Source organism: Pseudophryne corroboree, chromosome 2, assembly GCF_028390025.1.
Source record: "Pseudophryne corroboree isolate aPseCor3 chromosome 2, aPseCor3.hap2, whole genome shotgun sequence".
In the NCBI taxonomy this organism is placed as follows: Eukaryota; Metazoa; Chordata; class Amphibia; order Anura; family Myobatrachidae; genus Pseudophryne; species Pseudophryne corroboree.
The window spans coordinates 418,620,548-418,635,676 of record NC_086445.1 but is presented as its reverse complement, the minus strand read 5'-3'; the positions used below and the strand labels follow the sequence as shown (position 1 = coordinate 418,635,676).

Genomic DNA, 15,129 nt, shown 5'->3' with positions numbered 1-15,129 from the left:
GTATGAGGAGGATGCAATCAATTTTCTGACTGTCAGGATCCCAGCGGTCAAGATACCGATGCCAGAATCTCAACAGCTGACAATGCTGGCAGCCGGAATCCTGGCGCACAGGGGCTATTCCCACTCATGGGTGTCCACGACACCCATAGGGGTTAATCCAATTACCTTTGTACGGTGCAAAGTGCCGTTGCAACTGCGTTTAAATGCCGGCAAGGGCACCTGATCTTGCACACTTCACGCCCGCGAATGACCCCCCAATCTGCACAAAACTACTCGGACCTCTATGGGGTGGTGAGCAGTTTTGTGCGAATTTGGCACACCGTAAAGAGCGGCCACTGCCGCCCTGATTCACACCTGCGTTAATATCACAGCCAATTGGATTTACCCCATAGAGTGAGAATAGAACCTGTGGCGAGCGCAGCGAGCCACCGAGCTTGCAAGGAGACTCTTAGCATTCGCCCCGCTGCTGGCATTCTGGTGTGCAGGTGGCCACTGTTGGGATCTTGACAGCCGGCATCCCGTCTGCCGGTTAATAGAATGTATACCTGTAGAAGTTTGTTTTATTCAGTAGACTGTCCATCTTGCTTGTGTGACCAACATGTTCTATATCTATCTAGGCAATCTACATTGAAAGTTGAAATTCCAGACATAGTACTAGATAACGGTGATCGGGTAAAGGCGTTTTCTGTATTTTTTCCCAATGGACAAGCCGTAGCTAGCTCACATCACACAAGTGAACAAGTAGTCTGCCAGATCAGCTTTAAATCTTCCAGTCCTGTATCTTGCTCAGTTGACCTATTATTCACAGATGAAGATAATAACCAGTAAGTTGCATTTTATTTCTAAGTGTCCATAATTCTTAGATTATTTACTATGTGTTACCGTTGCAGCATTTTGTAATTGTAATTCAGATAAAATATTAACATCTCTGATTGTATCTCTGAATTTTTAAAGTCTTCCTGCCAAGTTTGTTTTGTAATAGGAGGCAATAAATTATACCAGTTCCATTCAGTTACAGAATTTCAATGGCAGGAAGACCATAGAATTTCACTTTTCTGTAAAATTGCATGGCTGTCAGTTTGATTTCAGATTGCAGGAATAATCAAGCATTGGATTATACTCTTGGAAAAATGTAGACTGGAGCAGAAAAAACAGGCCACATTTGTCAAAGAGATAAAAGAAAACATACTAATGTGTGCTGTTCTTGTACAGTATCATGCTGCCGATTTCTGTGCTGCGATTACTAGTTGATGGAATATTGTGTTGTAATATACAGGGTGGCCATATTTAAACTTTTATTTAGAGACGTCTATTGCTCCATCTAACAACCAGAATGTCATAAAATTTGGTAGGGGGACTAATTAGGAAATGATAAGCAGGATTCCACTGTAAAACGCTTAGTGTAAAAAGATGCCAATAAGGGACAAAAAAGGATGCACAGGACAAAAAAGACAAAAAAGATGAGGAAAAAGAACAAGCAATTATTTTTGTTTTGTTTTAAAGATATATGTTTCCAGGCTCCAATTATATCAATCTAGCCAGAACAATTCATATAAGAAGGGTATAATGTGCACATTTTTTGGAATCTTCCAAATGAATAAGGTTGCCACTTTTGTTTTGGCAGGAGTGGGTGTGTGTGTGTGTGTGGGGGGGGGGGGGGGGGGGTGGCCAAATCAGGGACGTGATAACACCCCTTCCTCTAAAAATAGAAATAAACAATGTGCAGCACCTTATTGTGCTATCCAAAGAGTATTGCACTGAGGGCATAATTCAGAGATGTACGTAAACCCGATGGTTTATATATACCTGCGAAGTTTCTCGCACAGCACTTGCACAGGACCTGACAGGCTGCTTTGACGTGGGGACGGGTTGGCGCGGGGGTAAATTTTATAGACGTGTCCTCTTACATCCTTTCTGCAGTCACGTTAAACAGCCCTTGAAGTCGTGCCATGCTGTGGTAGGACCCTGTAGCACCGAGTGTCTTTAAAAAAAATTTTTATGCAAAAATGAGTCTTAGATGCAAAGTAATGCAATAGTACGCATAAGCAGCTTCTGCTTCTGCTGTTTAAAATTATATGCAGCCAGTCTCAGCCACAAGGCTTCCAGGTTCTCAAGTCTCACGGGACTTCGCTAGTGAGTCTTAGAGCAGAGACCATCTGTATACTCTGCCTTTCCAGAGAGGTGACTCACCTTTGGATGAGAGTGTTAAGTGTTAATACCAGAGAAACTACATCTCATATTGAATTAGTATGGGAAGTACCATGTACCTTTCAAATCCGGGACAATCCTGTATGATACAGGACAAATGGCAGCCCTATGAATAAACTTTGCTTGCCTCTATATTAAAGACTCAGATAAGTGGTAACGAAAGTAAAGCCAACGTATATACTGTATTTATTAAAGATGTGCGGCGGGCACTTTTTGTGTTTTGGTTTTGCTTCTGGTTCCATGCTCGTGTTTTGGATCTGGATTGGTTTTGCCAAAACCACCCTTTCGTGTTTTGGTTTTGGATCTGGATCATTTTTGAAAAAAACATAAAAACAGCTAAAATCACATAATTTTTTGATCCTACGTTATTATTAACCTCAATAACATTAATTTCCACTCATTTCCAGTCTATTCTGAACACCTCACACCTCACAATATTGTTTTTAGGCCAAAAGGTTCCACCGAGGTCGCTGGATGACTAAGCTAAGCGACACAAGTGTGCGGCACAAACACCTGGCCTATCGAGGAGTGTCACTGCAGTTGCAGACAGGATGGCACTTAAAAAAACTAGGCACCAAACAGCACATCATGCAAAGAAGAAAAAGAGGTGCAATGAGGTAGCTGGATGGCTAAGCTAAGTGACACAAGTGTGCAGCACAAACAACATGGGACGTGCTGGAATTTGCCCAGATGTGATACACGCACAATATTGGTGGCACAGGAGACACACACAAGGCAAAGCCTGTAAAATTAATTTGGATAATAATAACCCTTTTATTTGGTGCTATTATAATAATATGAAGCACAGGCGAGCGTACCCCTACACCACACAGGGCAAACCCTGTAAAAATTATTTGGATAATAATATAAGTAATGTATATAACCCTTTTATTTGGAGTAAATAATATACAGCACAGGACACCACCACTGGACTTATGGCAGCACAAGACACCACCACTGGACTGATGCAGCACAAGACAGCACCACTGGACTCGACATATACGTCAGTATCACTGGATTTATATGGCAGTACCACTGGACATATACGGTAGTATCACTGGAATTATATGGCAGTCCCATTGGACATATACGGCAGTATCACTGGAATTATATGACAGTACCACTGGACATATGGCAGTATCACTGGATTTATACGGCAGTACCGTTGGACATATACGGCAGTATCACTGGACATATATGGCAGTATCACTGGACATATACGGTAGTACCACTGGACATATACAGCAGCACAGGGACACCATCACTGGACTGATGCAGGACAACACAGCACCACTGCAATGGACTGGACTTATACAGCAGTACTGGACATATGGCAGCAGAGGACACCACCACTGTGGCTGGACTGATGCAGCACAAGACACTACCACTGCACTGATGCAGGACACTAAGAGAACGGAGACACGTCCTCTCGCTACACTCTCCAATGCCAGAGTGAAAATGTTGTCGACACGCGGCTCCTTATATGGAATCCAAATCCCGCAAGAATCCAACAGCGGGATGATGACGTTTTGCCTCATTCTGGTTTCCGAGTCAGGCGGGAAAACCCGAGCCTGACTCAGATCCGGGTTTGGTTAGTGAAATACGGGGGGATTCGGTTCTCAGGGAACCAAACCCGCTCAATATTGATAGATATGTTGGATTTATTTAAGCATTAACATATGCCTTTACTTCATATAAGCTAAAAATCCACACAAGAAGCAAAATGGCACATTTTTTTAAAGCTTTTTGTTAGGGATTTAAATATATATTACTGTATGCCTTATCTATTAGCACTTTTGGCTCCTTTCCCTCAACCATTTTATTGCAAAGCCTCAGCATCAAGCATTAACATTACTTTGCTTTTAACCTTTGATTTATTTTTGTAGGTAGTGGACAAAATGTTATTTTATATCTGACCTGATGATTCAGACATATATTATTCTTAAAATGTTAGATGCTGATTAATAATTCAACTGTGAACTTCCTTTTTAGCAGCCATAAATTCTGCAACAAGCCTTCCTTTGTTCCTCTCCCCTGTGCACGCATCAGTATAATACACCTCTTACCATTGTTTTACAGATCTGTGCATAGTTGTGTTAACCCCACCGCTATTCTAGATTGATATATGTAGACAGAGAATAACATAACAATAGACCATTGTAATTCTCAGAATTTTGTTTTAAATAATACATTTCATTATTTTCAGTGAAAAGTCTTTACCTGCTGCTAAAGATTAGAATCTAGAAACTATTTGAATATTTCTTTAATTTGGTAAATTGTAGTCTATATGTATTGAGACAAAAATATGTTATCATCTTTTTGTTGTACTTCTAAAGGATTCTGTTCAGCTATCATCAATTACTCTCCGTCTAATTCATTAAATATATGCCGCACAAAATTGTTCCCATTGAGGAAAATGTCATTATACTTTACAGGATTAGAGTAGAGATTAGAAAGCAATAAAAAAAAATAAAACTCCTAGTCTGTGTCTGTCTTCTAGCTGAAAATAGATGAGAAAATCACAGAGTATGTTTAATGAAAATGAGCTACTTGCTCTTATGAGTTTTTTTAGTCTTCACAGTCGGAGCTTGAGTTTTTTTTTGGCTACCAGCAGGTTGCAAATGTTGATGCACATAATATATTTAATGACTATTGCCTATTTTCTGTAACTTCTTTGCAAGTGCACATTAGGGAAATAAGTATGCAAAAAGGAGAATGGCTGATGGGTAACAAATGCATTTCTCTCTTTCAAGATGGTGATATTTAACATATATTGCGCAGTTTCAGTGAGCACAGATTTGATGTCTTTGTTATCGTTTTTATTTTTTATTTTTGCAAAGAACTTTGTAAGGTTGATGTGCTGAATGCGCATCTTTATATTAAATAATGAGATAATTAGGACTTAACTATTTAGACAAAGCTTCATTTTATGTAATTGGTTGAAACTGTGAACAATATGCATGGTTGCTAATGCATGCTTATATTATTTCATTATAGTTCTACTGTTCAGTATTTAAAGAGCACCTGTTGCCACAGGGGGGAATATTAATGTTACTAAAACCTTTCACTTTACTATGAACAGTGCTTTGCTGATGCTATGGGATCGCAAGAAATTAAAAAGCTGGATATACATAAAATAGGTTTAGTCCACAAAATGGCTGTCTCCGGTATGTGTAATGAACACACAGGGCTGGATCTAGTGCCACACAACCTGGGGCTGAATATGGCCAATGGCATATTATGGGAAGCAAAAGAGATGTGGCTACAGTAGGTCTGTGTGGATGTGGCTAGTGCTATGTTGGCATGTACACCTTTTACACTATTTGTCCCAAGGTCATTTGTAAATGTAAGGAAAATAGAAATAACATTTTAATACTTATGATTCATGGATATTTGGAAATCAATACTACTGCCTGGTCAGTTGGAGACTGTCTACCTTCTCTCTTCAAATACATTCTGCAGTGCAATCATCAAGTAATGAGACTCCATGTGATGTAAGCTGTCTCTGAGTCACTAAAGTAGAGGGTAGGCAGTCTAGTGGGCAGAGCTATACTGTCTCAGAGACCCATCATTTAATAAAATTTGTTCTCAATTTTTTCTTATAGTTCTCATAATTTATGGTTGTGTAAAATCTATAAATATATTTATGGCAAAGCTGGGTGGCTAATCATTATCATGCTGTCATAACTGAAGGATAATAATAATTGTTCCTATAAACAAATTGTTATGACTATACACAGCTTCTGTGACAGTTTATAGAATGAGCATCTGGTAGTCACCTGTAGCAGCCACTTTCCTATAGAGCATTATGGACCATATTCAGAGATGGATGCAGATCGATGCATATACAGCAAAATCTGCGCCATTTTCTCACATGCTGGGGGCTGCCCAGCACAGGGCAAGGCCGCCCAGCATGTGTGGCACCGCCTCACAATCCGCCTGCAATTACATTGTGGATGCATCGAACTAAGGTTGATCCCTGGTAGCGCAGCCTGGCTGCGCAGGCAGGCGGTCTGCTGCCATTTTTTAATCAGAGCAACTGCGCATTATGTTTCGCAGCCACCTTGAAAACGCTGCCGGCACGCCCCCGTTCGGCCCACCCCACCCGCGAAAGGCTGTGTCGACTTATATGCAGGTAGTATTTATATAGTAGTGTGCAAAACAAAAAACATGCAGTGAGCAGCAGTTCTGTGAATGAAATCACTTCTGACCAGACATATGTGTAAGGTAGCAGATGACAAGCTACTGTATTTGACGCTTGCAAAGGCAGATTTTATACAGAGTTCAACAAAAAATGAAACCAGAGCAGCTGAGAAAGATGGTATAAGAGGATCAAGCTTTCATTTCCTATCCAGAAGAAAAGGCGTAAAGTGTGTGTTATCTAAAAGTAGAGGTCAACTCTTCTAGATTAATCGACTTTCACCTCAACAAAACTGACTAAAAGCTGCAGTTTCACATCATAAAACCTTCATATGAACAGCTGAAATATCTATGACAATATTAGAAACTGGATGTTTCACTTTAGGCACGAGTACAATTTTAAATGTGGATATGATGAGAATAAAACAAAAACCCAATTTTCAGAAACCTAAATAAATGTGTATATAAAATGAAAAATATCATAAAAGGCAATGAATGAAGTTCAATGAAAATAAATAGTACCACGTATCGCACAGCAAGTATTGAATTCCAGAGAACATTTTGACCTTATACTCATCTTCATTTACAAGAGTCATTAATCTTCAAGATGATTTTCTATTGCGATGAGGACTCAATTCTGCTTTTATTTAGTTCTCCTGTATGTGGTTTTATCTAAATCAATAGCCACTAAGACTTTTTCTTCATACTCACATACTAAACATAACTTTAATAAAAAAATTTATACTATGATTTTTAACTTCAAAATACCAAGAAATTATTATTTTCCTTTATTTATAGATGCCACCAATTGCCCCTTTTGCCTTACCGGCAAACAATTATACTGAAAACATAACTACATCAATGTAAAAAGTAAAAAAAAAAAAAAAGAACTGTAAAGGGAATATGCTAATGTATAAAATAAGATGATAATGATGATGATGATGATGATGATAATAATAATTAATACTGTAAGTAAAGACTTCATAAATTACAATAAAACTCTTTCAATGTCGAGGGCCATGGTTTGGTCAGAGAAAAAGGATCATAGACAATGACCAGGAATGGGAGCGCACTGGGGACATGGATAGTTTCGCAGAATAACAAGATGGAGGAGAACCCTGCTTGTTAGAGTTTACAGATTAATGGAGACTCAGTATAACTAGTTGGTGAACAGGGAAGGATGAGTGGAAAGGACAGAGATACAGCTAAGAGTGTGAGAAGACAGGTGAATTTTATGCTAGTGTATGAAGCAATGCAGGCTGGTAGTCTGATAGGGCAAGGAATGAGTTGCAAAGATGGGGACCAATGTAGGAGAAATTGGGGATGCAGGAGCGGGAAGAGCAATGCAAAAGCAAAGCAACAGAAGTTATGGGGGGGGGGGGGGGGGTGAATTGAGGTGAGGTCATCGATGTAGGGAGGTGAGGAACGATAAAGTGCTTTGATGGAGTCAGTGGCGTAACTTTGTCCCAATTGCCCGGAGGCATGATATATTGAAAGTGCAAGATAGTGTAATAATGTCTTTATGACAGCTTATTACACATCCAGTGCTACTATATATATGTGTATATATATATATATATATATATATACAGCACAGTATGTGTGTCTAATCTACTTAAAGACATTAATACACTGTGTAACCAGGAATATGGATTGACACCAACCACCACAATGGGGTTTGCATTTAGTAGAATTTTCTTCATTTTTAACAGCAGGAGGGAAGTGTTAGAGTTAGGCTGCCATGGAGGGGAGGGTTAGTGTTAGGCTGTGGGACAGATGGATTAGTGTTAGGCACTATTGGGAAGGTTAGGCTGAGGGAAGGGAGGATTAGGCACTAGGGGGAGGTTTAGGCTGTGGGTCGGGAGGGTTAGCCACTAGAAGGAGGTTAGGGTTAGGCACCAGGAGGCGGGGCTAGGCTGAAGGATGGGAGGGTTAGGCACTAGGGGGTGGGTATGGCTGCCGGATGGGAGGGTTAGGCACTACGTGGAGAGTTAGGGTTAGACACTAAGGGGAGGATTAGGCTGCTGGACGGGAGGGTTAGTGTTAGGCACTAGGGGATTAGTCTGCTAAACAGGAGGGTTAGGCACTAGGGAGAGAGTTAAGGTTAGGGTGTGGGAGGGGGGTTAGGGTTAGGCACTAGGGGAGGGTTAGGCTGCATGATGGGATGGCTAGGGTTAGTTTTAGGTGTCTGTATATTACTATGAGGGCTGGGACTTGTATCACTGTAAATATTGATGGGTTCTCTTCTAGGTATAGATAGATGTGAGAAGTGGCAAGACTCAACAGACCTGTCCACAGTTTTCAAGTCCAGCTCTGCAGGCTCTAATCTAATTCAGGCAAAGTAGGTGGTGGGCTCCCTTCTCTGCCTCTTGCTGACTGCCTTTGATCTGGCTCCTTGGGGCTGGGCAACACCTGCTGGGAAGGATTAGTGGCCCAGTCCACCTTCTAATCAGGACCCAGGTGCCTCATCAAAGTGTCACTGTCAGCACTGCAAGTACAAGCGCTGCCTCGCTGACCCCCTCCAGCAGCTCCCTTTCTGCTCCACTGCGCTCCACTGGACCCTGCCTCAGGCACCATCACAAGTGTTGCTGCTGCCTTAGCACAGCTCCCTCTCCTCACGCTGGCTGCCTCACCACCCCAGAACGTTCCAGGGGAACTTCTATTTAACTTCCCTCTCCACAAGCCCCCTTGCTTCTGCCGAGGTCACCACTCAGCAGCCAGCACATGGGTGAAAGTCCTGGCTCAACATGCGCTGGCTCTGTAATACTGCTGCTAGACGAGCTGAACTGTCATTTTAGACACACGTCTAATAGCCCCCAGGTTCATTTTGATGGTGAGCTCCTCCACTTCAGCATGTCAGTCGGCCTTCTTGTACCTTTGAGGCTGACATCCACCTCTCACATCGGTAGCATGTGGTGCTCTGCAGTTTTCACGTTGGTTTTTCACAATAGTGCCATTTGTCCATTCACGATACACCTTCACAACAGCACCATGCCAACAGTTTACAGACTGCACTCTTTCAGAAATACTGCCACCGTCCAAAAGCCGATCATCATCCCTTTGTGCAACTCGGTTAAATCACCCCTTTTGCCAATGACAGCACCAAGTAATATGTGTGCAGATGGACTATTGCACACCTTATATATCCACCAAGACAGCGCATAACAAGTGACATACTTCATGGGCTATGCACTGCCGACGTTAAATGTAGGAGGTGGTCATAATAATGTGACTCGACCGTGTGTCCGTGTGTGTATATATATATATATATATATATATATATATATATATAAGACAAAACGGCAATGCTCGGCACTCCTAATGCAAAAAGAAAGACAACTTGCTCCGGTGCCCTGTCTGCGGATAGCAAATGTAGGTAAGCAGAAATAACCGGCACTCATAGAGACTGGAATAATCAATTGACACGGCACAGTAGCTTAAGTCAACGTTTCAGGAATCTCTCCTTTTATCAAGACCATATAAATATATATATATACACTGCTCAAAAAAATAAAGGGACCACTTAAACAGCACATCCTAGATCTGAATGAATAAAATATTCTTATTAAATACTTTGTTCTTTAGATAGTTGAATGTGCTGACAACAAAATCACACAAAAATTATCAATGGAAATCAAATTTATTAACCCATGGAGGTCTGGATTTGGAGTCACACTCAAAATTAAAGTGGAAAAACACACTACAGGCTGATCCAACTTTGATGTAATGTCCTTAAAACAAGTCAAAATGAGGCTCAGTAGTGTGTGTGGCCTCCACGTGTCTGTATCACCTCACTACAATGCCTGGGCATGCTCCTGATGAGGTGGCGGATGGTGTCCTGAGGGATCTCCTCCCAGACCTGGACTAAAGCATCCGCCAACTCCTGGACAGTCTGTGGTGCAACGTGGCGTTGGTGGATGGAGCGAGACATGATGTCCCAGATGTGCTCAATTGGATTCAGGTCTGGGGAATGGGCGGGCCAGTCCATAGCATCAATACCTTCGTCTTGCAGGAACTGCTGACACACTCCAGCCACATGGGGTCTAGCATTGTCTTGCATTAGGAGGAACCCAGGGCCAACCACACCAGCATATGGTCTCACAAAGGGTCTGAGGATCTCATCTTGGTACCTAATGGCAGTCAGGCTACCTCTGGTGAGCACATGGAGGGCTGTGCGGCCCCCCAAAGAAATGCCACCCCACACCATTACTGACCCACTGCCAAACCGGTCATGCTGGAGGATGTTGCAGGCAGCAGAACGTTCTCCTTGGCGTCTCCAGACTCTGTCACGTCTGTCACATGTGCTCAGTAAGAACCTGCTTTCATCTGTGAAAAGCACATGGCGCCAGTGGTGAATTTGCCAATCTTGGTGTTCTCTGGCAAATGCCAAACGTCCTGCACGGTGTTGGGCTGTAAGCACAACCCCCACCTGTGGATGTCGGGCCCTCATACCACCCTCATGGAGTCTGTTTCTGATCATTTGAGTAGACACATGCACATTTGTGGCTTGCTGGAGGTCATTTTGCAGGGCACTGGCAGTGCTCCTCCTGTTCCTCCTTGCACAAAGGCGGAGGTAGCGGTCCTGCTGCTGGGTTGTTGCCCTCCTACGGCCTCCTCCACATCCCCTGATGTACTGGCCTGTCTCCTGGTAGCGCCTCCATCCTCTGGACACTATGCTGACAGACACAGCAAACCTTCTTGCCATAGCTCGCATTGATGTGCCATCATGGATGAGCTGCACTACCTGAGCCACTTGTGTGGGTTGTAGACTCTGTGTCATGCTACCACTAGAGTGAAAGCACCGCCAGCTTTCAAAAGTGACCAAAACATCAGCCAGAAAGCATGGGAGCTGAGAAGTGGTTTGTGGTCACTACCTGCAGAACAACTCCTTTATTGAGGGTGTCTTGCTAATTGCCTATAATTCCCACCTGTTGTCTATTCCATTTGCACAACAGCATGTGAAATTGATTGTCAATCAGTGTTGCTTCCTAAGTGGACAGTTTGATTTCACAGAAGTGTGATTGACTTGGAGTTACATTGTGTTGTTTAAGTTTTCCCTTTATTTTTTTGTGCAGTGTATATATATATATGTACTTTCCAAATGCCCAGCACTCCTTGTAGGGTAATAATGTTAATTGCTGCCGTGCCCTCTTCAGCTTTTGATATCGAGCTAACATGTACAGGAGAAGTAAGCAGCACTCACCAGGCTTTTAAAGAAGTAAAACATGTCCTTTATTGATCCTACGTTTCGGGGATAGACCCCGTCATCAGAGATAGCATTACTGGCCTATGTTTACTTAATGCCCAGACAGTTTAGGATTTATTTTTATGATTTGTTTTATGTACTACACAATAAGACCATGCCCACAGTTAGATTGCATGAAAACCCTGGACTGGTGTGCTGTTTTCCTAGCTGCTGTTTACATAGTAACATAGTAACATAGTTGGTGAGGTTGAAAAAAAGGCCAGTAGTCCATTTAGTTCAACCTGAATTATATTATATTCCCTATTCTATTCTGGTTAAAGGGTGTATCCTCTAATATCTTTTTCCGTTAGAAATTTATCTAACCCATTTTTAAACGCATTGACTGAGTCTGCCATTACAACCTTCTCTGGCAGGGAATTCCATATTCATATTGCCCTAACAGTGAAGAATCCCCTCCTCCGCTGAGTACGAAATTTCCTCTCCTCAAGCCTTAGTGGGTGTCCGTGTGTTTTGTGTAGAGATCTCTTTATAAACGAATCACCTGATAGCTCCGCATATTGTCCCTTTATATATTTGTAAATATTAATCATATCTCCTCTTAGTCGTCTCGTTTCTAGTGTAAACATATCTAACCTAGAAAGTCTCTCCTCATAGTCCAGTGTCTCCAACCCCTTAATCAATTTGGTAGCTCGCCTCTGAACCTTTTCAAGTTCTAACATGTCTCTTTTATAGAACTGTACACAATGGGGGTCATTCCGAGTTGATCACTAGCTGCCGTTGTTAGCAGCACAGCGATCAGGCTAAAAATCGGCATTTCTGAGCTTGCGTATGCACCGCAATGCGCACGCATGACGTACGGGTACAAAGACCTTTGTGGTTTTGCACAGGTTCTAGCAAAACTTTAAGTCACACGGCACAACGCAAGAAGATTGACAGGAAGGGGGTGTTTCTGGGTGTCAATTGTCCATTTTCAGGGAGTATTTGGAAAAACGCAGGCATGCCGGGGTAAACGCAGGCGTGGCTGGACGGACGCTGGGCGGGTGTGTGACGTCAAAATCCAACCCTCCAACATTAGAATCAATGCACATGAAGAGTAAGTACAGGGCTTGTCTTGTTTTGCACAAAATGATTTTGCAGGCGCTCGGCTGCACATGCGTTCACACTTCTGCAAAGCGAAAATACAGTTCTCGGTGGTCGGCGACAATGCGTTTGCACGGCTGCTAAAAACTGCTAGCGAGCGATCAACTCGGAATGACCCCCAATACTCAAGATGCAGTCGCACCAATGATTTATATAGTGGCAGGATTACACTCTCATCCCTTGTCTCAATTCCCCTTTTAATGCATGCTACACCTTATTTGCCTTTGTTGCTGCACTTTGACATTGGGCACTGCTGCTAAATCTACTATCAATGACCACCCCCAAATCCTTTTCTAATACCATTTCCCCTATATTTTCCCCATTTCATTGGTAGGCTGCATGTTTATTCTTAGTCCCAAAGTGCGTAACTTTACATTTTTCCACATTAAACCTCATATTCCATTTCATTGCCCAAACTCCCAGTTTAAATAAATCACTCTGAAGAGGCTCCACATCTGACTAGATTACCCTACATATTTTACTATCATCTGCAAAAATGTACACTGTGCTTTCTAGTCCTTCTCCTAGATCATTTATAAATATGTTAAACAATACTGTCCCTAGCACAGAACCCTGCAGTATTCCACTGATTTACTTTAGCCCATGTGGAAAACATCCCAATAACCACCACTCACTGTTTCCTGTTGTCAAGACAATTACTCACCCATGTAAAAATGGTTTTTCCTATTCCAAGCTCCCTTAATTTGAAAATTACCCTCTGTGTCAAAAGCTTTTGCAAAATACAGATAGATCACATCTACTGTGTTACCCTGGTCAAGATTGACACTTTCTTATAGAAGCTAATCAAATTAGTTTGACATGACCTATTTCGCACAAAACCATGCTGGTTCTTATTAATAGCATGGGAGTGTGTTTGGAGGTGCCCATCTACCCTATAAGAGGCACCCCTAGTATCACATCATGTCAAGTTCCACTTATTTATTGATTTAACACACATTTTTAGCTAAAAAAGAAAGCCTAATTGGTTTCACATGATGCTGCAGTGCAGCATTTACCTAACAGGTTTGGCAGTGCTGGTTTCCCTCTCTTTGTACATTCTGCAGTGCTATCTATCCTTCTCCTTGCATGCCAGCACCCTATGCTCTATACAGTATGTGTGAGTGCATTGGGCTTATTCAGAATTTAACTCCAGAGTCACATCTGATTGAGTATAATGTCTTGGCTGACTCTAGAATGGAAATTGGCCAACCTATTTAAACCCTGTTGTGATCAATAGCCTTTACATGAATTTTAGTTACTTCCTGTACTTTAGCATTTGTACAGTGGATCTGTTCCTACAGTATACATTCTGTGCTTCTATTGGATTACTCTGCTTCTTCTGACAATTCCCTCACCTATGGAGGAATGTGTACTATTTTTTGCATACCTTTTTGATTTGCTCTTACTGCATTATAAATTATTCCCTGGTTAACCTGACTATACAGTAACTTGTCTACCAGTCAAACAGACTTGGAACCTGTGTAGGGGGCCATGACCATCAGTGCACTAGACTCTGTCCCTAGCACACCACTTCAAGTTCTAAGCCAGTTCATACTCTAGCTTTGAAGATCACTGTCTTATATAAATGTGTGCACTTAATAGCAAGTGTAATGTTCTATGACACAGTGATACATTAGTTTACACCAGAACCAATGTATGATATGTGCAATGTTAACATTGGTTTATTGATTATTCTGATCTACAGTCTCTTGTTTTAAAACCTACTTGCTTTACTTCATGGAACTTTTTTCATATTTAACCAGACATAATGTGCACTTTGTATTGATGCATGCTTTATTTTATTTTTTAGGTTTCTCCTCCCAGTTACTGCAGTTGCTGAAAACTGTATACTCTCTGTGTATCCTTATTTAGCATATCACTACACAGATCAACAAGTCATCTTAAGAAGTGGTAATTTATTTAGCTTTTATGTATTAATTAGATATGATTTTCCATTCTGTGTTTACCATTTACATGTTTTTTTTAAATAATGCAAAAAACTGCATATAACTCTGTATCCTTATTTAAGGTATCTAGATATAGAGTTGTATTGCCTAATAGTGTTTAGTCATATCCACATAGTTTATTGTAATAATAAAATAGTTTATAATATATATTTCTCTAACGTCCTAAGTGGATGCTGGGGACTCCGTAAGGACCATGGGGAATAGCGGCTCCGCAGGAGACTGGGCACATCTAAAGAAAGCTTTAGGACTATCTGGTGTGCACTGGCTCCTCCCCCTATGACCCTCCTCCAAGCCTCAGTTAGATCTCTGTGCCCGAACGAGAAGGGTGCACACTAGGGGCTCTCCTGAGCTTCTTAGTGAAAGTTTTAGTTTAGATTTTTTATTTTCAGTGAGACCTGCTGGCAACAGGCTCACTGCATCGAGGGACTAAGGGGAGAAGAAGCGAACTCACCTGCGTGCAGAGTGGAT

At 41.7% G+C, this 15,129-nt stretch overlaps 1 protein-coding gene across 6 annotated transcripts in view; it reads left to right on the top strand.

Moving 5' to 3' along the window:
* The window catches only part of CFAP47 (cilia and flagella associated protein 47), a 1,065,013-nt gene that overhangs the window by 337,924 nt on the left and 711,960 nt on the right, over positions 1-15,129 (top strand). For all 6 annotated transcript variants that reach the window (XM_063953487.1, XM_063953488.1, XM_063953489.1 and 3 more), the window contains exons 27-28: positions 618-824; positions 14,505-14,605. In XM_063953487.1, the coding sequence (XP_063809557.1) occupies positions 618-824; positions 14,505-14,605 (308 nt within the window). The remainder of the gene's footprint in view (positions 1-617; positions 825-14,504; positions 14,606-15,129) is intronic.